This window comes from Telmatherina bonti (genome assembly GCF_933228915.1).
Source record: "Telmatherina bonti genome assembly, chromosome: 2".
Lineage (NCBI taxonomy): Eukaryota > Metazoa > Chordata > Actinopteri > Atheriniformes > Telmatherinidae > Telmatherina > Telmatherina bonti.
In genome coordinates this window covers 11,450,218-11,477,223 of record NC_136620.1, presented here as the reverse complement: position 1 = coordinate 11,477,223, position 27,006 = coordinate 11,450,218, and the positions used below count along the sequence as shown (strand labels likewise).

At 37.9% G+C, this 27,006-nt stretch overlaps 2 protein-coding genes across 2 annotated transcripts in view; one reads left to right on the top strand and one right to left on the bottom strand.

Annotated features, from left to right (window-relative positions):
• The window catches only part of LOC306764884 (putative E3 ubiquitin-protein ligase HERC4), a gene marked incomplete at both ends in the record, with an annotated part of 12,601 nt that extends 7,038 nt beyond the window's left edge, over positions 1 to 5,563 (bottom strand). The window contains 11 exons of the mRNA XM_079252180.1: positions 1 to 192; positions 275 to 380; positions 698 to 816; positions 895 to 971; positions 2,177 to 2,301; positions 2,704 to 2,834; positions 4,382 to 4,473; positions 4,561 to 4,782; positions 4,961 to 5,037; positions 5,126 to 5,246; positions 5,347 to 5,563. The exon at positions 1 to 192 is cut by the window's left edge and continues 1 nt beyond it. Coding sequence (XP_079108306.1) covers positions 1 to 192; positions 275 to 380; positions 698 to 816; positions 895 to 971; positions 2,177 to 2,301; positions 2,704 to 2,834; positions 4,382 to 4,473; positions 4,561 to 4,782; positions 4,961 to 5,037; positions 5,126 to 5,246; positions 5,347 to 5,563 — 1,479 coding nt within the window. The remainder of the gene's footprint in view (positions 193 to 274; positions 381 to 697; positions 817 to 894; positions 972 to 2,176; positions 2,302 to 2,703; positions 2,835 to 4,381; positions 4,474 to 4,560; positions 4,783 to 4,960; positions 5,038 to 5,125; positions 5,247 to 5,346) is intronic.
• A 2,432-nt stretch (positions 5,564 to 7,995) lies between these two features.
• LOC306764875 (putative E3 ubiquitin-protein ligase HERC4) lies at positions 7,996 to 22,888 on the top strand (the record flags this gene model as incomplete). The annotated part of the gene is made up of 23 exons (XM_079252169.1): positions 7,996 to 8,233; positions 8,329 to 8,449; positions 8,564 to 8,640; positions 10,162 to 10,383; positions 10,553 to 10,644; positions 14,400 to 14,530; positions 15,823 to 15,947; positions 16,040 to 16,113; positions 16,208 to 16,314; positions 16,428 to 16,487; positions 17,560 to 17,665; positions 17,827 to 18,022; positions 18,103 to 18,251; positions 18,370 to 18,477; positions 18,667 to 18,759; positions 18,868 to 19,032; positions 19,145 to 19,291; positions 19,509 to 19,675; positions 20,905 to 20,971; positions 21,079 to 21,149; positions 22,086 to 22,269; positions 22,345 to 22,447; positions 22,674 to 22,888. The coding sequence occupies 23 exons, from the start codon at positions 7,996 to 7,998 to the stop codon at positions 22,886 to 22,888; spliced, it is 3,018 nt and encodes a 1,005-aa protein (XP_079108295.1).
• Between the last annotated feature and the right edge of the window lie 4,118 nt (positions 22,889 to 27,006).

Below are 27,006 nucleotides of genomic sequence, written 5' to 3'. Positions count from 1 at the left end.
TAAAGTCTGGAGGTTTTCAGCTGGGAGTTTTCGCAGAGTGGCAGCAATCTCCTCTGCAAGCTTTGTGATCTGTTTTTGTTTCTTTTGCATCACACAAAGCAGCTCATTGAGAATCAGGAAGACCCTCAACCCTTCGACTCCCACCAGTTTCAGATCCACAGAGGAGAGAAGCTGCACAACAGCAGCTTCCACCTGCAGATAAGTCATAAATAAACTAAGAGAGTGAATAGATCTAAATGTAGTTTGAGTCAATCTAGTTGGTCTACTTTCATACCTTGGCCAAAACACCTTCCTTCTCCACCAGTTTCTTAAAAACCCTGTGGGCGAGTGATAAATCCAAGCCGGAATAATTTGGTGAAGTCTGGAAATGCTTGCCATTTCTAAGAAAAATAAGGTATAAAGTTACATTATTCCAGGTAATCCGGCAGATAGGAAAACGTGGTAATCTTTCTAAAAATCGCTGTGTACCTGTAGTCAAGGAAGCTCCGATTCATGAAGGATGCAGAGGAAAATATCCTGTGAATTTTCCTGTGAAAGTTTCATGATGCAAGTTATTAATACTAAGAGAATTATGTGAACAGCTTTCAGGTCAGATTATTGACTGCATTTATACTATTCATAATTATCTTCTTTAAAAAAAAAAAAAAAAATCAGACAGATCCAGAAAAAAGACCAACCACCACTGGAGTACACTTACTGGTTTGTCTTTTTCTTTGACTTTGAATTGCATTCAGAAATCCAGTTGTCAATCATATTTTCAATGGGTTGGAGGGTTGTGCTGTTGTTTGGGCCACTCTCTGATTCTTTCTGAATGTCCTGTGAATAAAACAATGTTCATGTAGGATTCAGAGGAATCGTTTACACCTCCCACAATAACACTTTGTATACCAGTACCTCGCTCGGCATGCATGTCGCGAACGAGCTGTCTCCTTCTGCATAGATATTTTCAATAAGGTGACCATTTGTGGAACCTAAGATGACAACATAAGGACTATATTAATCTCTTTTTTCATTTGTTAACTGTAGTTTTAGATATTCAGAAAGGAGACAGTCCCAGCATTTTATTCACACCAGCTTCCTCTTTGGGAATAAAATTGAGTGACATTATATCACATGTTGATAAATGCCACAATCAACCCATTTAATGATAAAAAATAAAAAAATAAAATATTTGTTAAACAAAGCAAATAGAAAGATTTCCACTTTCTTTCTTAACCTTTTCAAACCTAATGTGTACGGTTACTTTTTCAATATGTATGTGCTTTTGGATGATTAGTCATTGAAGTGATGCACTGCAGTAGATCCATGTATCACTACCATTAACTATCTTTGGTGAACCCACAGTAGGGCTGGGCGATATGACCAAAATCTCATATCCCAATTTAGCTCATTTTATATCTTCATAACGATATACATAATGATATAAAATTGTTTGTGTCGGTCATCATTTATGTATCAGATGTTGCTTGGCAACGACAGCAGTGATCTCCTTCCATCTGGGGGAACTATGGCCGTATGACGTTTCACAGGTAAATGCCTGTTGCAGCGTTTGTGTCTGGAGTTTATTGTGAGCGCTTTGCTCCCGTCTTTCTCTCGTGTTTGTTCATGTATTGCAGCGTGCATGCTGTAAGTATCTTGACGTAAAATACTGCAGTAAAGCATCTTATCGAAGCGTAAACGATAGAGCCTCATATAAAAACGGTAGACATTTTCCATCGTCCAAACGATATATATCCTCATATCGCCCAGCACTAAGCAACAGGCTCCATTATAAGCCCTGTATCATCTGCATTAAGCTGCACTATCACTGGTGAACCCATGGCTCATCAAACTGAAGCTAAAAATAAATAAATAAACAAATAAATAAATCAAAAATAATAAATGTCTTCTCATTTTCTTAATACAATATTGCAGTTCTGATTTTTAAATGTAGCAAACATTTAACATTTGTTCACCAATGCCCTTCACTGTTCACCAATATAAAAAACCAGCTGGTATCACGTTGAGATTCTGCACCTCCAACTGTTTAACATCACAATGACTCACTAATACTATTGTATTAGTGAGCCTCTTAATTTTTAAAGCATTTTCTTCATTTACTTAGTTTAGTCTTAAATACAGTGAAGCTCTGAAGTGTAATTTAGTTAAGTAAGTATATGAGTGTAACTGTATTTACCCTGTGGCATCTGGACAAGGAGTGGTACAAATGGATGCTTCTCCTCTCCACGTCCCAGCTGCTCTTGTTCGTTACACCCAAATGAGTAAACTTTCATGGTGTCTGTCAGCACTAATGTGTGATATCTGATAGAGAAAGAAGCAGAAAAATACTATTTTTTATGTTAACAATCACATTTCCAATTATAATTTCCCTTTACTAAAGCTAAAGGAGCATCCTCTAAATTCATCTAAATTCATGATGGAACTCGGCTCAGACATCATTAAGGAGCTGGTGATAAATGACTTTTGGGTTTGAGTTGGATTTGTGTTTCATGTGCTATTTGGTTTAATATCTCTGTCTATTTTGTTTAATCTTTCCAAAATATCCATTTAGGGAATTTACACCTATGTATTAAATAAATATATGGAATAAAACTGGAGAATATATGATTGAAAGTGTGAATATTTGGATTGATTTGATAGAATCAGTCTGGTAGGCTGATTTAAAATATATATTCTTTGCTCTAAGGAGTAAGGTTTCAGTACCTTCCACATGCCATCTTGGTGACCTTTGCCCCCCACAGCTCTGCAACAAGCCGAGGACGAAGTTCATCTTGTAATGAGTTGTGTCCAAGCTGTCCGTATTTACCAGAGCCACATGTAAACACTGCACCATCCTGAAAGCAAGAAAACTATTGTTCAGAATCCAGATATATTCTATTCTATTCTATTCTATTCTATTCTATTCTATTCTACAGTCATTTAGCAGACGCTTTTATCCAAAGCTTATTTTATCTCACATATGAGTGAGAACAACGCAAGCACAAAATTAAACAGTAGAGGACATCGTAGGAAGATGCTAGTGGACTGTCCACTTGGATGCAGATCCTTGCATGAAGTGCTACACACTTTTTTTTTTTTTTTTTTTTTGTTTACTCCCTTCCCACCATATAATATCACCTATGTTACAATACAAAGAATTAATATCATAAAGTTTGTTGCAAAGAACTGGGCTAAGTTCTCCAACTTTCCAATAAATACAGCTATACTAAGTGTAGAAGTGCTCCTTGAAGAGCTGAGTCTTCAGCTTGCTCTTAAAAGTAGACAGGGACTCTGCAGAGCGGACAGAGTTTGGAGATCATTCCATCATCGTGGCACAATAGAGGAAAATAGTCTGGCGAGTGATTTAGTCCCACGTTGTGGTGGTAACATGAGGCGTCTTTCACTGGTGGAACGTAGCTGTCGAGAGGGAGTGTAGGCCTGGATCAGGGCGTGAAGGTAGACGGGAGCCATTTGAGTTATTGTTTTGTAAGCCAGAAGCAAGATTTTGAATTTGATGCGTGCTGCAACCGGAAGCCAGTGAAGAGCGATTAGCAGTGGAGTGACATGAGCTCGTTTGGGTTGGTTGAAAACCAGACTGGTTGCGGCATTCTGGATCATCTGCAGAGGTTTAACAGAGCATGCAGGCAGACCTGCCTGTAGGGAATTGCAGTAATCAATGCGTGAGATGACCAGAGCCTGAACCAGAAGCTGAGTCGTATGTTCTGTCAGGTACGTCTGATTCTCTTGATGTTGTAGAGAGCATATCGGCAGGTACGGGAAACCGAGGCAACATGGACCTTAAAGGTCAACTTGTCATCCACCATATATGATATTAAAACGATGCACTGAGAAAATTCCACATGAAAAGATCTCTAGAATATAGCTAGGTCGCTTATACGGACAAACGGACCATAAGATAAATATGTTTATTGCATCCAGTTAAAACGAAATCTTTCTGGATTAAGACAAAACTGTCCATGCAGTCAAATGATCTTTACTTCAATTAAGTCATATACAGTTTTGTAGTGATAGAGGTACAATTTTCTAACCATGATTTTTTGGGACATGTGGTAAAAGATTAAACGTCTGATTGTTTATACTATGAATGTAGTTATTGTTTTAATTGTCCTCATTTTTTTAAGATCCTTTAAAATAAAAACTGAAAGTTAAACCAAGCCATGGCAGTAGATACACACTTCGCTTGCAGCATAATAAAAGATGAACACAACAACTGTATATATTGCTGAAGCAGTTTTACTACAGAATTTGCACTAATCAGGAAGAGAGCGTGCACAAAATCTAATAAAAAAGTTTATGGGTCCTCGTACATCTTGAAAATTAATTTTTTATAATAATAATAAGCATAAATTATAACATTCAATGACAGACTCTGTTGACTAACCTTTGTTAAATATGCTGTGTGCTCTTTTCCACAGGAAATATTAACTGTCTTCTTCTTGTTCAGATGACAAACAGGAGCTGGAGTATGTTTGTCTGTAAGAAAAACATGAAATGGAGGTCCAGGAGCCATGTATGGAAAGGAAACTGAGCATCCAAATGTTTTTGGTTTTGTTGCGTTACCTTCCGTGTCTCCCAGTCCGAGCTGTCCACAGTCGTTTCTGCCCCAACCGAACACTCCTCCAGACACAGAGAGAGCGAAGCTCTGCTCTCCTCCTGCTGAGATCTGAACCAGAGGGATGTCTGACAAGGATCTGAGCCGTTGGGGTGAGCTGGCTCGAGTATTTTTCTGCCCCAGACCCAGCTGGCCTCGAGAGTCCTGGCCCCACGAGTAGACCTGACCGCCTGCAGCACATCATCACACTTTTAAGTCATTCACATATTATAATGTTTCTTTTTCTTTTATATTATAAATTTATTCCTATTATGACTGCTAAATATTTTTAATCCATGCCTAGCTGGAATTTGAGATAACTTGTATAATGGTTTAACACCTGTAAATCAGTATGTTCGTTAATTGTACCTGTGGTCAGTGCAAGAGTATGCTCACTTCCACAAGCAACCTGAGCTACTGGTATGTTACACAAAGCTTCAGGAGACCTACAACAGCAGAAAAGCAGTTTTAAAACACTTGCTCTGTGGTTGTCTGAGTGGATTATGATGAAAAGATGGGGATATTTATCCTGACCTCGGTGTATAAGGACTGTTTATTGTGTCCACGCAGAAAACTCTGCCTTTGTCAGATAGCAGGGTTACCACATCATCCCCACAACTCACAGCCACAATCTTCTCTTTGCAATTCACAAACTCTGCAAACAATGCACCGAAACACAACTTATTAAATCAGTAAGGTGTAAAAAATTAAGCTTAATTTCTTTTAGATCACATTTAATACAGGTTGGTGCTCACTCTGCTTTCCTCTCACTCTTCTCCCATCCGTGTCCTCGTTTGTCCGAATGATGAACACGTCTCCACTTGTCTTGATGAAGGCGAGCACTCTGTGACCTGCAGACAGATCTGGAATGTGGAAACTGAAGTTTAAAAGCTGAACTCCATCCCCAGTTGAGACATCTGAGCCCTTTTTCAGGCGAAAGCTCTGTCGGTAGTCCTCTCCCCATGCAAACATCTTGGCTAGTGACGCTCTGCAGAGATCAGCTGCTTTTTATGAGTCAGCTGTCAGAAACGAAACTTGATGGCTTTATTATGCAGGCTGTGTTGAGGAAAGGAAAACAAAACTTTGTCACAACATGACACGCCCACCGAGTCAGAATTTGCGTTGATTTGGAAAACGAAACCGAAACGTGGGAACGTATGAGCATTTGTTTTACGGTGTTGATTATTACCAAAATAGTAGAGCTCGGGAAAGTGACGTATCACGTTAATGCATCGTGGTATTTACAGACAATAAAGTTTTTTTTTTTATTCAATTTTTAAATATTAAACATACTGAGTGACGTGCGGCCAGGGGAGGCAGGTGAAGCACTGCCTCATGAATCTAACAAAGAAAAAAAGTACATAAATAAAATATTTTCCACTGATCTGTATTCAAAATACCTTTTCAGTATGACTACATACATATTTCTGACATTTTATTGCGAAAAATGGCCGAATTTGAGTTATCCCCGATGGCAGAAACCCCGGGTGAGGCAGTGGCAAGCTGTGACTCACGTCTGATCCAAAACAAACTGGGTAGCATGACGCGTGCACGTTTCTGTCCTCAGCCTATCGCCAATATGAACTTCACATAAATATGAAACAACATGACTTTATACAGTCTGTGTAAAGTATTTTAAACAAACTTTACTGCAGGTGAGAAGTGAGTTGTGCTGCACACATCTCTGTACTAGTTTACAGTATATATGAATTGCTCAAGAAAAACTGGGGGCTCTACCCACTGCTATAAAAGAAACGTTATTTGTAAGATGTTCCTGTGTAAATGTTTGTGTTTGTGTGAGAGTGTATTGAAAGATGAGTGCTGATGGGATATGAAGCGTAACAGTAGTTTTATGCTGTTAAATAGTGAAATAAGGTGCTCCCCAAGTTCTTACAATTGTAAATCTGACTCTTGAGTAGTCAGTACTTCATCAGCCTCATCGCACGTCACTGAGACGCATAAGGAATAAGAGAGATAGGAACAGATTAACGGAAAGGATCAGACAAAGAACAACAGCAGATAAAACACAAGGCTATGGGTTTTTAAGCATTAAACTATTACTGTGTAGAGTTTCACAGCATTCTTCCCTTTCATGTAACTCAGAAGCAAAATATCAGTAAAACTATGGTGTCGGGTAGAGACCCAGCAACTGGTCTGGAGCCAGGACACGACCCAATACTGTTCGTGATCCTCCCGGGCAACAGACAATGCGGAGACTTGAAGGTTCAACACTTTATTCATTTAAGGGACTCTGCTGATTTAAAGCGCCACCAGAGGGCGCCAACTCCTCCCACGACGTAAACAACCCCTCCTTTAAAAAGCACAACACTTTGCAGAAAAGAAACATGGAAAAAAACAAAAAAAACAAAAAAAAAACCCGTAGACCACTGCAAGAAAAAACCCACTCAACATGCACAGAAATATCTGTTAAATATCCAATATTACAGGAAGGCAAGATGTTACTGCTGGTGGAAGTCTTTAGGAGTGGCTTGTTCTTTGGCTGCAGCCCGAGCCCAGATAGCAGGTAAAACACAAGAAAATGTAAGAAGAAAACTGGTTCTGGTTGGACTGCCTCCCTCCGACCAGTACAATAAAAAAATTTAAAAAAAAGAAAAGAAAAATGTCGCGGGAACCCCTGACGACGTCACTAGAGGGGAATACCCCACGGTGTCCTGGTGTTCCTTCGCCCCACCTATGAGGAAGTAAGAAAGGGGAATTACTCCAGATCGTGTGGGGCACTCAGAATGAGTAAGCCGAATGAACTCAAGGCACCGCAGCATTTCAGGGACTCAACCCACATCATCACCCAGTACAAGCTGGTTCCTCTGCTGGCCCTCCGATGGTTGCGGTAGCCGTGGGGTGTAAAACAGGAGCAATGGACCTCCAGCAATACAGCGATGGCCAACCTTGCTATTCAGCCATCAGGTCGACACACGTCCCTTCAGGGAATACTTAGCAGGGGTTGATCTCTCCAATCTCTAGGTTGTCCGTCACCGGCACATAACCTATACACAATGACTGTTACACACACACACACACACACACACCAGCCGTCACGGCTCAGCTTTATCCATGAAATCAGGTGTAACACTACTATTACTCTCTAAACGAAGTATGTTTTCTCGAGAAATCAAGATAAATGATCCCGTTATGACGTTAAAAACGGTCCGTCTTTTCTCAATATAATGGTAACATTAACTCATTTTATCGATATAAGATTAAAAGAAACAAAAGGGGGAAAAAGAAGAATAGCCAAGCACGACGGTTCTCGGCTTCCGTAGGTTATTGTTCCTGTAAAATGTAACAACTTACAAAAATGTAAGTTTTGTTTTTCGGTTAAGTTTCGTTTCTGTCTGCCTCACAACAAAGATCAGCTGTTTGTCGCCAGGAGGCTCAGAGACGACATGTTTTCATGGGGAGAGGACTGTTTGCGGGGGTTTTGGTTGAAAGGCGACAGAAACAACACTTCAGCAACCAACAGCACTTCGTCAGATGCTGGAGTTCATCATTTAAACATCAGTTATGAAGTCACAGATCTGTCAGCAGGTCACAATGTGCTGGCTTTCCTCAAAAGTAATGGAAATGCCTTCATCATTCCCACTAAAGAGGGAAATGATGGAAGAAGAGTGAGAGGAAAACAAAGTGAGTATCGTTTTATTCAGTTTTATTCAGTTTAATTCAGTTCGTGCGGTGTTAACACTTGTTGGACTTGCGGTGCTTGGTTTGTGTCTTTGCAGAGTTTGTCAAATATAAGGAGAAGATTGGATCTGTGAGTTGTGGTGATGATGTGGTAACACTGTTGTCACAGAGAGGCTCTGTCCTCTGTGTGGACACAACTCACAGTCCTTACACACCCAGGTATGCTCTTGAAATGAATTGCTGCAACACGTTATCTAATTTCCTTTTAATTCATTTCTTTCTCCTTCAGTCAGCATAATCTTGTGTTTTTTTTCCCCTTTTCACTGATGTCAGGTTGGTGGAGACATTTTCTAACATACCAGTCTCTCAGGTTGCATGTGGGAGCCAGCATTCAGTCGCGCTCACCCAAGGTAAATGTGGAGTAAGCCTTTAACAACTATATAAGACCAATTGGTTAGTGTGTCATGCTACATGAATAAAAAGCACTAGTGGGTCCCAAAGAAGCACCAGCTTCTTATTGTTTAAGCATGGAGCTTAGGTTAATGTGATCTGCAATGCATAAGTGTCAGTATGCTGCACATTGCTTTTATTATGTTAATAATTTAAACTCATCAAAACGAAACACAAATTTGCCGCCATATATGATAACATAGGACAGATAGACTTTTTATGTTTGGTTATTTTAATAATGACAGGAATTTGTAAAACAGGATGCTGGTCTCATTATCAGTATTCCAACCTGAACACAGTCAACTTTGGAGGTCTAAATCGACAGGTTAATCACAATATGATATTTTATCTATTCTATTTTAGTCATGAGCTGATTTAGATTCAATTTAAGATCCACATCACAGGTAAATCAACAGAATAATTTCCAATCATATCAAAATCACAAAAAGCAATGACAATATTATTTAACATTTTTATTTCTTAACTGTGGTATTAAGATTATTAAAATTTAAAATAAAAATGTGTTTTATAACAAAGATATACTAGTAATAAATGAAAAACAACATGCCAGAGAAACCTAAAACAAAACTATTGTCAAAATAAAGTTGCATATAGCTAATAGGTAGTGATTTTTTTTCCCTTTAATAATGGTTGCTTTTTGAATTGATGCCATCGGGTCATTGACCACATGATCGCTATATCGATGTACTTCGATGTATTGTTACAACCCCCAGTCAACATTAATTGCAGCTTTAAATTTTGATTTCTAATAACAAATTAAATGCAGCTTGTGCGCTGACTGTACAAACTTGTACTGAGCTGACGTGTGCATGAGATGATTTCTTGCTGGAACTAATCCACACAAAACTTTGGCATGCTCATTCGTTTTTATTTTTGTTTATTCAAATAAGTTAAAGAAGTATAGTCATATTATATAGTTAAACAAGTTTGCACAGTCAGAACAGTGTTTGGTCTTCCCAAACATACCAAGACCCGCCCTAACCCCACCTAGTGTAAACAAGTACAGACTCACTTTTGTCCATGTGACAACTTGCTATATTTGAAATAATTAATCTTTTTCTGGTTTAATAAGTGACAAGTCAGTTCCTATCTGCAGAATCCATGCATGCATCCAGGAAAATAATCTCCTCCATGATGGTTGTCATGAGGAAATATGTATATCTGATTGTTCAATTGCTGTCATTTTTTTCTTCTTTTATGTATTTATTTTTACCCGTTTCATGTGATACCAGGTGACCAAGTTCAGAAACAATCTTGGAATTGAAGTCCAAGTTTCTGCACCATATTTGGAATCTGTAAAGATTGTGGATCTGCACCAGAATTAAAACATCTTCACTTTTCCTTTAGTGGATGACAATATAGTTCAGATTAGCTTGTATTCAACCAATCAAAGGACAGCAACTTGTTCAAAGGTTGGAAAAAAAAACAGGAGAAACTCATCTTCTGTGGTTTTTCGACAGATGGCCAGGTCTACTCATGGGGTCAGAACCTACGAGGCCAGCTCGGTCTGGGGAATAGAAATTCTGGGTCCAGTTCACCCCAACAGATCCAGCACCTGTCAGCCATTCCTCTGGTTCAGATCGCAGCAGGAGGAGAGCAGAGCTTTGCCCTGTCTGTGTCTGGAGGAGTGTTCGGATGGGGCAGAAACGACTGTGGACAACTCGGACTGGGAGACAGTAAAGGTAATGATGCTCTATTTTTTATTTTGTTAGCAATTCGCTGTAGCATTTATGTGAGTTTTATGTTTGTATGTACAGTAAACAGTCACCGCTCATGCTATCTTTAGCATATTCAAAATGTGATCATTAACAATCAGCTTTGTTAATGTTCTGTGATTTATTTTTTCTACAGACAGACATACACCAGTTTCTGTTACTAGCTTGAACCTGAAGAAAACTTGCCACATTTCCTGTGGAAAAGACCACACCGCTGTTTTAACAAAGGTTAGTCAATGAAATACTTATAAAATGCAGCTTTGCATTGCAGGACAAGAACACCAAATTACATCCTGCCACACTTAATAATAATTTTTCAAAGAATGTGAAGCTAAAATGGAGTCTTTATAATCCTATTTATGTTTAATATTTTATCATTTTGTCAGTGTATTTATTATTTTTCTGTTTATGTAGGTGACAGAGAGTTGTGCTGATGTGTGAATAAAACTGAATTAAAGGCTTTACAGGTTATTTTCTAACTCGCCTGAATAAAAACAATCCAGGATTTCAAGAAGAAAAGAAAACTGAATTTTTTACTCCTGTGTTCTGTTCTTTTCTGCTTGAAGCCAATGCTAATTTAATTGTATAGCAATTTCATGTACAAAACGATTCAAATGGTTTTTTTTCCATTAACATTTATCAAAACGTCAATCAAAACTTTCTTTATAAAGTGTTTTTATACACCTTTAGATAGCCAAAGTGCTGCCTAGAATAATAATAAAACAGTAACAACAGAATAAACAATAAAAGGCAGAAGACGGTAGAAGCGCTGGTCTGGTCCGCATGCTGTCTGGAGTTATAAGCCAGAGGTGTTGAGAAAGCATTAAAATGACATAAAAAATAAATTACCGTAAAAGAACAAGTTAAATAGTGACAAAAATATTGACTATATTAAAAAAAAGATAAAACATTAAATGGGAGGACTTAACAAGTGGTTTGATGAAAGACAACAAATAGAAAAGTTTTAAACTTTAAAGTAGCTGAGAGTTTCGGCAGATTTCTGGGAGTTTGTTTCACACATGAGCAGTGTTGGGGTCGTTACTCAAAAAAAAGTAATTAGTTAGTTTCACTTGTTTCTTCTGTAAATTGTAATGAAACTACTCTACTCGTTGCTGCGTTTTCTATTTATGACGTTACTTCACCATTTACCGTGTAAATCAGGGGTCGACAACTACATTGAAATCTAAACATTTCTCTCGTCTTTCTGGCTTGTAATTTTGGTCCTGAAGTGCAACATTTCTTTGTGACAGTTTAGTAACCGTGCTGCTCTGCTGTTGCCTCCACTGTCTGAAAACTCCGACAGAGACAGCTGTTAAACTTCTGCCTCCAAACCAGCTCAGGAGGCTGAGAGGAGGAGAAGCTGCAGCCAGCTTCAGGGTAAACTCCCTTCACTTCACCCAGCAGCGTGGCGCAGACAGAGGACCCTGCTGGAACTAGAAGAGCTGTGTGGTGTTTATTGCTAAAGCTTGTAGCAAAACTTTCACTACTAAACAGACAGTTTTTCAGAGCTAGGAGGAAGAGCAGTTGGCTTGCAACTGGAAAGTTGAAAGATCGATTCCAGGCCTCCCCTGACAATGTGTTGAAGTGTCCTTGGGCAAGACACTGAACCTCAAGTTGCCCCCCGATGTGCTTATCGGGCTATGAGTCTGTATGTAAGTAGCTTTGGATAAAAGCGTCTGCTAAATGACTAGAATAGAATAACTTCCTCTGCTCCAGATGCAGCTGACGTGCTGTGCGTCTCTTCCAGCTCAGGTCTCTGTTGTATGTTTTTACCATAGAGCGTATATAAAAAGCTCGGTGGGCGGTTCCTACCATCACCATCTTGGCAGTTGCATGCGTGTCATCTTGCCCGGAAAATGCATATATGGGCAAAGAGGTAGAGCTGAGAGGGAGACTGTGAGCGTCATGGTGGATGATTGACATCAAGCAAACTCCGAGCTTTCTGTAGCTAAGAGCTAACCGAGCTAACCCAGAGATAACATGAGCTAACAAGCTAACGGAGGTAAGCAGGCTAAAGCTAAGCCACATTGTTAACGACTAAAAACCGTGGTTGTTCTACGTTCTTCTTAATTGAAGTGGGAGATTGGGTACCTGTCAATCAAAAGTACACGTCCCTATGCCAAATTTTGAGAATAAATTACTTTAAAACGGGCGAGTTAGAAAAAAATTCACTCCTCCCACAGTTGTCATGAAGGCAAAACTGACCTATTAACCAAAAATGGATTTTTGAACCAGGCTGTAAACATGTTTATTTCTGCTTTGAGGTTGGTCTTTTTAACATGGGAGTCTATGGGGATTCGGTCTGTTTAACAGCCCCTAGTGGATGAAGGGGGAACTGCGGTTTTATGCACTTCCGCATAGGCTTCACTTTTTACTGCCAAAGGCTCCGTCCATCTTTCATATACGGTCTATGGTTTTTACTGAGCGCACTACGTATATTTGTTATGAAATATCTTGTCACCCAGAGATCTACAATAGCGGAAGGATTTCGCACAGCAGCTGATCGATCAGAATGATCAGCTGATTTGACAAGAGAGTTTCTTTCCACTGATCTGTAAAGTTAAATAAAAGAACTTCATTAGAATCAAAACTCCAGTGAGTTACGAACCGTCTTGTTTTATTCTATGAAGTCTAGAAGTGGAGACACAAGCAGTTTACCTCCCTCACATCCATCTCAATGGCAACATGTCCAGGCACGAGCAGACATACACAGGCAGCGCATGTATGTGGCACTTAAACCTATTACAATGGCACACACAGGGCAAATACAGTGTGGGTAAAGCAGGAACGTGCGTATCTACAGTATATTGAAGTAATTTTTTTACTGACATTTGAAGTTTCGTGCATTACTTTACTTTGTTACCTCAAAAGTAAAATCGTCACTATAACGCGTTACCACCAACACTGCACACGAGGAGCATAAAAACTGAACACTGCTAGTTCTGACTGAAAACTGAAGGTAGATTTGACTCTCATGACCTGAAGAATCTGATTGGTTCATATGAAACAGAAGATCCTGAATGTATTTACTCCTAAACCATTCAGTGCTTTGTAAACTAACAGCAGGAACTCAAGACAAGCGCTGGACAGACAGGAAGTATGGACAGAAATTTGTTTCTTTATTATCCAATCAAATAAGACAACCAGTCATACATTTACAATAATAACACAAGTGATGAATTATAACACCTTGCTTGCTGCTCCAAGCACACTGATTAGCAGGGACATGGTTGTCTGCTAGTCATGGCCTGAGCAGAGTAGCTTAAAGTGAATTTCACGACGTGTAAAACTTGGGGCTGTAATTTAAAGTGAATGACTGGTTGTGAACAACGATATGTAGCGCAACTGATAACATTTGAGATAGATTTCAAGACCAACAGGTTATCAACTTACCTGCAAGCAGGACAGCAAGAGAGAAATGGGTGAAATGCAGAAGGCGCAGCTTACACCGGAGCCGGGTGAAACCAACCAATAGAAACTCTGCTCTCATTCACCAGCGCAGGCCCCGCCCATCAAATGCAGTTAAATTCGCAACCAAAACTTTAGAACTTGCAAGCAAAGAGGACTGATTTGCAAACAAAACTTTACAACTTGTACCCAAATGTTTTTAACTGTAAAGAGAAGAGAACATATTTTTATGCACAATGGTTGTAATTTACAAACATTACAAACATTAGTTTTGATTGAAAACATTAGTTATGATTGAAGTTGGAGAAGTATGCTTTCTCAAATATATATTTTTTTTTCAATTGGAAGCTAATTTGTTTCTATCTACAAAACAAATTTGATTCTCACTTTTTTTTTTCTCTCAAAAATCATTTTTGGTTTCAAATCTAAGTTATTTGATTGGATAATAAAGAAACAAATTTCTCTCCATACTGAGGGAACATTAAAGTTGAATGGTGTTTTAATATGTGATATATTCATGTCATTTCAATGTGAATCGATTACACCTTTAACTTGTTTGTTGGTTATTTTCTCAGCATGGTGCTGTGTTTACTTTTGGCTCTGGTCAGTATGGACAGCTTGGACACAACTCGTTGCAAAATGAGCTCTGTCCTCGGCTTGTTGCAGAGTTCTGGGGGGCAAAAGTCACCAAGATTGCATGTGGAAGGTACGTTAAATCAGTATCAATGATCAAGCAATTCTAAATCCATTCAGCTCATTCGTTATTCCGGCTACTATATTTATTTATAGATTTGGATAAACATATGCAGTTTAATAATTCAAAGCCTTTATTAAATTAATTTGCCAAGTCTCTTTGCATCATCCACTCATGGTGTAAAATACTAGAAAAAAAAATGTGAACATAATTAATTTGAACTGTAAAGTTTATACTCACCAGCCACTTTATTAGGAACACTTTGCTAGTAGTACCAGGTTGGAACCCCTTTTGCCTTCAGAAGTGCTTTAATTCTCCATGGCATAGATGATTAATTGATTAGATGATTTGAGCTTCATAACAGTCATTCATAACAATCATTCAGATGAATTGAGGTGGGTTTTGTTTTTTGTTTTTTTGTTTTTTTATAGTTTGGGCATTTTAATTATACAGCAGGATTTATAAAAAATATATTTTTATTTTGTCTTTGTTGTGGTTGTTTTGGTGCTTTTTTAGTTACTCATTTGGTCACCCTTTGCAAATCCTGTCGTTTAGTAAGGTCAGTGACTTGGTGAAGCCACAGTAGTGGAATAGTTACCTTCTCAACATATTGGAGGAGGGTGTGTAACTTTTTGTTAGTATCATGAAAGGGGTCATCAAGAGGCAGGGTACACCCTGGTCAGGTCACCAGTCCATCACAGGGCTTCATCTCCAACCAGTCTGCCCATTCTCTTCTGGTTCAGAGAACTACTGCTCACTGGACATTTTCTCTTTTTCAGACCATTCTCCCTTAGCCCTAGAGATGGTTTTTTGTGAAAATGGTAGATTTCTGACATCCATCATGCCAGGTTAAAATCACTTAAATGCACATTCTGTTGCTCACGTTGACTCTGTTTGTCAAATGACTAAATGTACTGAGTTGCTGCCATGTGACTGGTAGATTAGACATATATGTTAAACAATTAAACAGGTGTACCTATTAAAGTGGCCAGTGATTGTATAATGGTGCATCTGAATGGCATCATAGAGTTGTAAGAAACTTTCCTTTTTGCTTTATTTCAGGGGAAAAAAAGCCGAAAGGATTTAGGAGTTGTATAAATTGAGCAATCCATTAAGGTCATTTCTTGGGGAAAAAAGCTACTCTTGAGGAAAAAAAGCTACTCCAGATGTTTTTTCAGCAAAGTGTACATAAAATAGGACTTGTTTCAGAGTACTAATTCATCAAAAAAAGCTTCAAGTTGTTTCTATGAAAGCGGGTGTCTTTATGGCTTTGATTCAACAGTGTGTATTTATTTCCCTCTCAGACATCACACATTAGCGTTGACAGACTTCAACAAGATCTACTCCTTTGGACGTCAGGCTCAAGGGCAGCTGGGTCGTAAAGAGGAGAGCCACCCGTCAGTGCCGCTGCCCGTTGAACTGCCTCAGGGTAACACATCTCTGGCACCAACAGTTTAACCAACAAAGATGGAAAATGGCAGATTAAATGGAAAATATTTATTCATTTTAACTGAATTTCAGACACCAGTGATCCAAAAATTAAAACCATCTTCGCTGGAGAAAATTGCTCATTTGCAACATGCTCGTCTGATGAGGTATCATCTGAAAAGTTGTAAAGATCACACAGTAAAGATCATTTAATGGTGTGAAAATCAGCTCAGCTTGTTTTATTTACAGGTGCTTCAGTGGGACCCAAACGCTGACAGTGTTGACGACATAAGTCAACACTGTCTTGAAGGTGTGATTGATAGATGGATTTCTGAATGTGACACAAAATCATGGAAAAAGATAAAGCAGTAAGTGCAATGTCAAATAATCAGGAGTTTAATGGATGTGATTCCCTAAACTCTTCATATGGAGCCAATCTCTTTATTCTCAGTAAATAGAATGAAATATTTGTTCTTTCCAGGGAAATCCACAGAATGTTTTCATCTGCATGCTACCTAAATAAAAGCTTCCTCGATCAAAGGTAAACAGAATTTCCATGAATGATTTTCCCATTTCCTCTTTTTTTTATGAACTTATAATGAGATGCACGTTAACTTTGCAATGGTAGATGCAGCCTACACTCTGCAATGCAGTTAAAAAAAACACACTGTAGCAATTGGGTAATTAGCGAAACAATTAGCACAAATTAGCTATAGAAACACTTTGGTGCAGGTTGAAATATTTTTTAATGGGAAAAAAATTAATGAAGCTGTCTTTTACCAATTTTTTAGTAGAATGTAGCTATACTAAGACATATCTTCAATTTGTCCAACATTTTTTAGTTTGCCTACTTGCAAATGACTGGATTTTCCCCTCACCAAGTATTAAAGTTGGCGTAATGTAATGTAATGTGATGTAAACATTGCAAACATGTCTAGAATATCACATTGTTTCCTATGTTGTAGCTTTGTCACATACAGATCTGCACTAATGTCACTATTTGGTTTGGTTCAGTAACCAAAAATGTTGGTAATGCTCAGTTTTAAAATCCGCCACATCAACAGAGGTTACAGCTACTGTAAACATATCATGCAACATACAAATGACAGCTTGCTTAGTCTGGGACAGTAGCCAGAGCTGATTACATTGTTAGCTTTGTTGAAGCACTTTGTGTGCCTAAACAAATACTAGAAAAAAATCTAATATATCAATAAATATGTTGTCTAATTTATAAATGTATATAAATCCCTTGTTACCATTATTAGTATTAGAAATGCAGCCTCAGTAGTTGATAAATAATAGTTAGAAATCTTAAAGTGAGTAACTAAAGGCCTGAAGTACATATGTCATTGACAATCCAGTTTTTATGCAAGTAAATATATATAACAAATATTTTATTTTTGTATGTCCTGTGATTCTAAAACTTGTTCAGAATATTGGTCAAATTAAGCTGTTTTTAAATTTGCTTTACAAATTTGATGAGATCTGATTTGATAGGTATAAATTCTCATAGTAAGAGGTTTAAATTAAAGTGTAAGTTTTGCCACAGGCTGTGTATCTGTGTAATGAAAACCAATAAATGTAGCATTGTGTGAACTTGCTTGTCTTCTCAGCAGAGAAAAACATTTTCACACTTCACCCAAGAACCACGGTCTGAACTTGAAACTGGCACGACTCACATTCAGAAAACTGGTGAAAAAGGACAAAGTTTGGGAAGAGGTGTGTGACTACATAACACCTGTATTGAAATTGTGAATAAGCCTTAGTGTTTTAATGCTACCTGCGTATCAGCTGAAAGGTGAAGTGTTGCTAACAATGTTCCTTCGGAACATAATTGCACTCTTGAAACAACTTTCTTACAATCCTTTCCAAACTAACAGGTTGAGTCTGCAGTTCTTCACCTGCTCCCTCATCTTCATGAGAGCCCCCCGGGAGTGGAGGGTCTGAGGATCTACCTGCTACTCAATGAGCTTTTGGATGTGATTCAGAAACACACACGACAACCGAACATAAAACTTGCTGGGCTGGTGGCAGCTGCAGTGACAAACTTGTCCGCTAAAAGCCTCCAGGTCATAGGTACTGTCACTGCAGTTCTTAATATTTGGTTTATTGACTGAAGCTTTTATGTCATGTTATTTTCATGTTATCCTCTTCAGGGGACTGGTGGTCCTTGCTGTCAAGCACCACCATGGGCAGATATGTGAAGGTGTGGAAACAAGCTGCCTCTGTGATGTTGTCCTCTGAACTTGTTTCTTTTAACTCAGGAGTGAGAAATCTGCTTCAAGTCCTTCAATACATGTACAATGTCAGTATTACAATCTACAATTAGTGATTCGACTCACTATTACAACATATTTAAAGCTATATTCCTATTTTTCCTTAATGAATACTAATGAGGGGCTAATATTTCTTTTTCTTTGCAGGTCAACAGCAGAGTTGTGGAGTCTCAAAGGCTGCCAGAGAGCGATTTTCATTTGTCACTCGATGAAAAGTTTCTCTTGAGTGAAGTGGTTAAATGGCAAATTCCTCAGGTAAAAAATAGAGGAATCAAACCACATTAACAATATATATGTTAACTGTTGTTTGAATCCAAACTTTATTTCTTTAACGTCTCTTATTTATTTAACTTCTCTTATGCAAAAAAAAAAAAAAAAAAAAAAAAAAAAAATTGCATATTACTCTTGTTTAAACAAAAAAACTAGTTTTTTTTATCTTCTTAGATTGCCAAGCCACTCGTTGTCTGCGACTTTCCAATCGTGATGGATATGAAAGCAAAACTACAAGTTTTCAACATGAATGCCTATTATGCCATGGTAAACACAAAATAGTTCTGGTTTTCCATGTTTATCATTGTAATATGATAAAATACATGTATGAGGAGCAAATGACTGACAATAATATGAAGCCTTCTTCTCAAGCAGGCTCAGGAGATGTTTGAACAAATCTGCAGCATTTGGTCTTGGTTTGAATGGTATCGCCCTGCTCGTGAAATCTTTGTGCTCCGCCTGAGGCGTGCATCAGTTTTGGAGGACACCTTTGAACAACTGGCTGCAACACATCACAAGTTCTACAAGAAGCCACTGAGGGTAAACAGAGCAACACACACGTCAGATTAAAAATACGTTATTTAGGCATTCTGGCAGACGAAAATACACGTCAGCAGTGTATGTATCTAATGGGTGCTTTTATATGTTGTAGGTCTGTTTTGATGACTACTTTGAACCCGATAATGGGCTTCTCTACATAAAAGACTTCTTCTATGAAGTCTTTCATCAGATGCTGTCTGCTGAATCTGGGCTGTTCATGTTCAATGAGTCTGAAACACTGGCATGGTTCTCCTCCACAGTAAGGCTTTGTTTTCATAGGAACCCAACATGTAATGTTTAGAGCCTGAATTGACAGCTTTTACTGTGTTTCCTATCAAAAATAAAAGATTTAGAAACCCTCCTGTTGTCTTTGGGTCACTTTGACCCAGAACGTTAAAAGGTGTGTAGTAAATGGGAAAAAAAAGAAGATTAAAGAAATTATGTAATCTTTCTTTTGTCTTTGGAATGAACTTAAGGCACCGCAGGAGAACAGGCGATTCTACCTCTTTGGGGTTCTGTGTGGACTGGCGTTGTACAACATGGCCATTATTTACTTACCATTCCCACTGGTGCTGTTCAAGAAGCTGCTTGGAGTGAGACCTTCATTGGAGGACATGATCGAATTCAGTCCAATGGTTGGCAAGTAAGTTAGAATTTATGTAGATCCAAGTGACAGAGATTTGTACAATACTTTCCAAAGGTCTTGATCCAACCAGATTGGCTTCCAAGGTGCCAGAGTTCCTCGTAATAGTTTAAAGTTGTCTCCAGGCTTTCTAAAGATGTTTCTAAGTTTGTCTTTGGGTGATTCTCAAAGAACTATTTGCTGAATACTTGGCACATCTCAGCATGATGTATGAGCATGAGTGTCCTTAAAACATTTGCGGAAACTGAACAAGAGGACAGAAGAATACGTTTCAGCCTTGACAAACAGCCTGGAGCAGATGAAATGTATCTGAAAACGATGTTATGGATAAATAGGAACAAAATTCAACAACAGACCTGATCCTGGTTCTGAAAGATGGATCTAAACCTTTAGTTGACCAGTTTATTGACTGAAGCCTCATCAAAAATGGTCTCCATCAAGGGTGGCTGTCAAGAAGCTGTTCTTAACCCTTTGATGCTTCGTGTCCACTACAGTGGACATCTATTTAAAAGCTGTTTTCTAGTATCTTTTTAACTTAGGATGGTGTAGTTGCAATTTTTATCACTTCAGTGAACATTAGGACAGTCACCCAACACATTGCCACCCACTGAAGGATAAACAAATATAGTATGAAATTTCATGTATACATGTTATTACCAAGTTTACCCCAGGGATAAACGGGACATGAAAATTATACTAGTCCGTTTTCATAGAATATTTCTAGTATATAAATGTAGTAATATATTATTTTATAAATATTTCTGTAGAATAGATCAAATACACTCAAAAAGTCAAATAATATTAAAAAGAAAGAAAAGTATCTCTGTACATGTCTGTAGAAGTAAAATAATGTTTGTGAAAAAATGTTGAATTGATTCTTTAATAATTCTTGCATCAGAAGCTGAAAGAAAAAGCGGAGGTAAATTAAACGACACAAGAACTTGACTGAAAACCTGTCGCAACAGTTGTGATGGAGGAATGAATCCTCCCTAGAGTCCAGACCTCAACATTATTGTAACATTGTAGGATCATCTGGATGCAGAACAGAGTACAAAGAACGACAGAAACACTGCTTTTGCCTCATTCTGTATTTTCACTTATACTGATGGGTCCGGTGATTTATTGAAACATGTGCAATGTAAAAAGAAATGAACACTGACCAGGGACTTTTGTGCAGATCTAGATTTGTATTTCTGCTAATATTCATGACCTTGTATTGTTTTCTTTAGCAATCTGAAGTACATTCTGGATGACTACACGGATGATGACATAGAAAACCTGGATATGTATTTTTCAGTAGGCGTTGCACACATTGTTGACAATTAACAGCAATAATAATTATATAATCAGTGTCTCATCATTTCCCAAAGCAGTAATACGAATGTCTTCTTCTTCCTTTCAAGATCAGCTGGAACAACTGTGAAGTTAATCTTGATCCTCTAGATCCTGAAAAGCAAGTGACAAATCACAACAAGTAAAGACCTGCAAAACATTTTATTTTTGTTGTTTTGTGTTTTGGCTAGTTTGAAAACAATTTGATTTGCAAATCATCTGTCTCATCTGTCTAATCATTAGCCAAGTCCATCTGACTTTTTCTACATACCATAGTTAACCATAGCCTTCTCCTCGCATTAAGAATTTCAGTCACAAATCCTTCATTCAAACACATCAATACCTACATTCATGAATATAAGACAGAAGATTTTCTTATTTTAACTGTCTATTTAATTGTTCATGGTTTGTCTTCTGTTTTCCGAAAAAAATAACTTTTTAGCGGACATTCTTCTGGTTTCATGGATGTAAAACGTGTACATTGATATAAATATTACACAATTATTACAATACAAAACTTGACACAACTGGCTAAAGTTTCTCCTGTCATGAAACAAGTGAATTTTTGATCATGAGTAAGAAAGTAATTAATGCCCTTATTTCATTATTAATTTGTCCACACATTAGAGAATACTCACAAAACAATTGGTGGTCAATATTTTTAAAATACCCTTCTCTTTTTTGATACAGAATGGCATCAGTCAAAAATAATATTTTCACAGCAGTGCTGTCAAGCCGCAGTTTATATAATAAAATTCACTGTTTTATATGATTATAAATCATCTGGATAGATCTGAAAAATGGGTTGATATTGGCCGATGCTATGCAACCACTCGTAACAGATGAAAACAAAGAGGCCCAGAAGAGATCCATGGGGTGCACCATAAATGGGCTTTGTAAACAAGTTTACAAAACTTCCACAGAAAAAGTTAAATATCTTCTAATATTAAATACTTAATATTAATATTAAACATATTTAAATATGTTAAATATTTACCTGCTCTTAAAAAATAAGCTGGAAAAAGCATTTTGTTGATCTGACATATATGGAAGTTCACTAATTTTATCTGATGAACAGGAGGAAGTTTGTGGATGCATATGTGAATCACGCCTTCAACACATCGGTGGAGACTGTGTTTCAGGAGTTCAAGCGAGGCTTCTTCCAGGTGTGTGACCGAAATTTGGTGAGGCTGTTCAGGCCAAAGGAGCTGCAGAAGGTTCTGGTGGGAGAAGACTTTCAGGACTGGGATAAACTGAAACAGGTACCCAGACATTCCCTCATGAGTTTGTTGTAACTTCTGCAACATCCTACACATTTATTCTGTCCCTGGAAATAGAACACGGAGTATAAGGGGGAGTACCATGTTTGCCACCCCACCATACAGATGTTTTGGGAGATTTTTGATGAACTGACTGAGAATCAGAAGAAAGCTTTTCTCTGTAAGTATACCAACATATCCTGACAAATTAAACAATTACTATAAAAAAAAGGGATCAAAGGGATTTTGTGAATTGAAGAGTTGACAACAAACCTGGCATTCTGCTACATCTTGTATCTAAACACAAAAACCAGGTTCACAGTTTGATTTATGTGTATATTATTATAAAATTCATTTTAAAGGCTTAACCCGAGAAGCTTACTAATAAATGTCTTTTCCTCTTTCAGGGTTTGTGACGGGGTTTGAACGGCTGCCTATTCTTGATACAGACAAAATCATGATGACAATTAGCGTTAAATATGTCCCAAATCTCTCGTACGACAACTTCTACCCTCAGACACATACATGCACCTCAGACCTTGAGCTTCCCTTGTACTCATGCAAGGAGATTATGCAAGTCAAACTGGTAGAAGCCCTGAAAAACACAAGAATTAGTCAGTGATCCATGCAGCTCTGTTTCACTGCATCTGCAAGAAATGGAGGTTAAGTTTTAGTTTGCAACAATGCACTTTGTAAACAGCTGACCAAATATCAGATTCTCGTGCTACTGTGTGTCAAGTCACAAATGATGTGTCTATCATTAGTGTAATATGAAACGTTTAGATTTTATTGTATGTGTTCCATTTTTGAACAGCCATTCAACACGTCGACGTTTATTATTATTATCATTATTGTGGTGGGTTTTAGCATCAGCTGTGAGACGAGTGTAAAATCAATCTGTACAATCTGTATAGTAATTCTTTTTTTTTTTTTTTTTTTTTTTTGGTTCAAACCAGATAACCATGAAAAAGACTTGAGACAATTCTTTTTTTTTGTTGTTTGTTTAAACCAGATAAACATGCAAAAGACTTGTTTGGTGAAGTGGTAGAAAACAGATTTACATTGAGGTGTTGGTGCAATCGTTGTGACATTTGTTTCATTTAAAAAAGTTCATTATATATAAGTGTTTTGTCTTATGTTTGAGAGTTGTTGATGCAATATTAAAGCTTTTTCACATCTAAGGTGAAACCAAATTCTGGAATGTTTACATGCTAAATTGCTTCATTTATGTGCATCATCTGTGTCAGGTTTTTAACAGGATCTAACTGCCTAAAAAAAGGAGAAGACGGAGTCAGATTCAGCTTTTTGTTGAAACTGGGGAGGCGCTCACAGAAGCTGTTAAGCATACAACTCCCAACGAGCATCTACCCGAAACATCTTTTTATTGACTCAAAAAAAGGAAATCATTTCATTGGTTGAACAGTAATAGACTTGTTACTAGACAAGAAACTTGCTTTTGGCAGGAGGTGCTTACTGCAGTCCTACAGGGACCAGATAAGTTCCAGTTAGTAAGTACAAACAGCAGAAGTGACCAGATGTCCTGTCTCGGTGTGAATCTAAGTTTACTCAGCTCTGTTTCTGGTTGTTTAGAGACAGGGTGCTTTCTGTCACGTACTTCTGTTAAGCAAACACAAAGATTATAAATGCAAGCATTATTTAATAAAAGGATAAAACATCATTTCCAACAATCTGAACCCATCTTTTTGCATAAAGATAAAAAATAGAAATGTTTTTATACTGATAAACATATATGTGGGGTGGAGATTTTACAGTTTTGTTAATTCAGTCTTGTGATGAGTAATGTTTCCATTTAACTTGCATTTGCTATCTTGCACCATGTCTCTTTAATAAAGCAACACTTTAAATACTTTGAATACATTTTTAAAAATTAGGGAGGCTTTGTTTAATTTTTCATATCCTCATTTAAGTTGAGCGATGGTTTTTTTTATTTTATTTTATTTATTTCATGTAGTTTTCCCTACCCAGTTCAGTGGTTGCCCACCGGCTCCATTCTTAGCCACAAAGCCCAAAAAACATACAAGAAGAACTATCTGCAAAACTTCACTGGCAACTGGCTCCATCAGGTGTGACAGTTATGAAATCAGTTCTACAGTTTCAACACATCAGAAGCCTCAGGTGATTACAGTGATGTTTACTAGCTGTTATTCCTGGGCGAGACCAACTTTATGGACGTGACAATTCTGCCAGTTTGGTCTCGACTAAGAATAACAGCTGATGAATGACGAGTCACAGTGGTCAGATGACATTTCTGAGGAAAAGTGCATTGTGTTGTATTTTGACTCAATTGGTGTCTTAATTTTCAATAATAAACAGTACGACCAAGGTAAGTTTTAAAATGGGACATGTGGTAACTAATCCGAGAAGTTTTGTTCGAGTGACGTGGATGGATGGCGGTCACCACTTCTTTTTCTTACTACTGTCGTTCTTTTCTCTTCTTCTATTTACACAGAAGCAGCTGCAGTACATTATTTTCCTCACTACTTCCCCCTACGGGGATAGCTGACCCAATGTACATTAACAGAGGCAGTACACTTGTGGTTCTTCTTGGTCATTTGCAGAGGTTCCCTTTCAGCTTGGGCTGGGCTTTTTTTTTTTTTTTTACTTTTGTGCAAATTGATATGAGGAAAAAAAAAACCCACACATGAACATTTAATAAATAGCATACCTAAGAAGACAACCCTCCCATGGATGTCAATCTGCATCTTCACAGTTGAAGGAACAATTTGGCTGTACTGGACCATAGCCTTTTGGTTCTTTGCCATATTGTAGTGGCACATGGCTGTGCCACAAAGCTTGAGATTGTGGCACAGGCACAAGCTCAAGCTTTCTTAGAACATATGTTGTCTTTGCTGCTGCCCTGATGGAACACATCATTTAAGGCAAAATGTTGCGAGGATCCAGTAAGTGGGTGATAGTCCTTGTCATCTGGCATCTTGGCACTTCTCCGCCACGGCATGTTTACAACAACCTTGCCCTCTGAGACCAGCTGGATGTTCTGTGGGGTTTGTTCCAGTAACCTTTCAAGAAAAGGTCCAACGATTCCTGGCTGGCTGCGGTTAGCATGCAATGCCAGTCCCCGTGCATAGTCATACACTATTACATTAGGGAAGTGCTTCCACGACAGCAACATATCGACAAATTCACATGGACTCTCTGCTCTAAGGTTGAATTTCACAGAGTACAAAACTCCACATGGACAAGTGATTACAGCCCACCCACCTGTAAGACAACAGACCAAAAAAACTAATGACGTCTATATCAGTAGGCCAAATGAAAGTCTTCAAGACCAAATTGACCAAAAAACATTCCCTGACAAGTATTCTACGGACATTTTTAACTTGTACAGAAACGTATTACTATGATGATGCTCAACAAATTGTAAGATCATATCGAAAGTAGTCATGGTGAAATTAATTTTCAAATAAGCTTTTCTTAAATGTACCCGAGGCACCTCAAACCTTCTCAAACACTTTGTTATAGTTTGATCTATCTGACATCTTCTCCCACAGTCTAAGGACAAGATCCATTTTTCAGCCTTTGCTGTCCACACCGCACTGTTTGTAAAGTGCCCTTACTTCCTGTACCTGTGTTGAAAAGACAATTGAGTAATTATTGTATAATCTGGTCAATATATCATAATCCTTTTTTATCAGCAGGTGGATTTTGCATATATTAATTCACTTTTAAGTTCAAAAGTTCATCAGATAGACGTTCTTCATTCATCATGTCATCTTCCTCCTCGTTTGACCACTTGGGCCTTTTAATTTCTTTGTATTCAGTGTTCAAGACTGAATTTGACTGTCTGGTGTGGGGGCCAATCCATGATGACCAGGGGCACAATGATATGCTTCTTCCTCCCAACTTTGGGATCAAATGGGATGAGTATTAGTGGTCATTGATCCATTTTTAGCCCTAAAGATGCAAAAAAAAACATTACACTTTGTTGTGTATTTGAACATGGCTTACCTGGAATCAAACCACAACTTATCATCTCTCTGGCCACAGCATCCCAGAAGTCTGTTATGTCCACATGACCATCATACTCATCTGGGGGGCTTTGGATTTCACTCACTGTTAAAGCAACAGTTAGTAGTTTATATATAAATAAAAAATGTAAGTAAAGGAAGTCATTAACAGAGAATAAAAGATCACTGAACGTGTGTCTTTTTTAGAGGCACAATTTATATTATGTTCATCAGATATCATTTTGAGATGAGCCCGTTTTAAATGATCATGTAGATGGATAATTGAAAATAAGAGCTCATTAAACTCACTTGGCATACTGAAGACACCTTTTTTGTGAAGATCCATTACAACAACTGCTGGACTGTGTCCACATGATGCACACCTGAATGTGTAGTCAGGTTTTGTGAGGGCTTCAAAATGAAATTATGCAGGAAGTATCCTCTCCTTGTTGGGAAAGGACACCTTCTCTGTGGTCTCAATGATTTCTATGACTTTATTGACAGCTGTGTGTATTTGAAATAAATTAACAGGACAGGAGTAATGTAATTTTATTAGATATAATAGAAGTTTTATTCAATCAACATTTTTCCAAGCATGCAATGTTCAGAATATATGTTCTCACCTGTAAAGCATTTCTTATTATGAGACACAGGTGCAGAGACAATATTAAATGGTCATCAAAGTTGTGGATGCCATCCTCCCAATCCTGGTATCAATGTATCATGGCACATTTAAGGCATGACTTTCTGTATG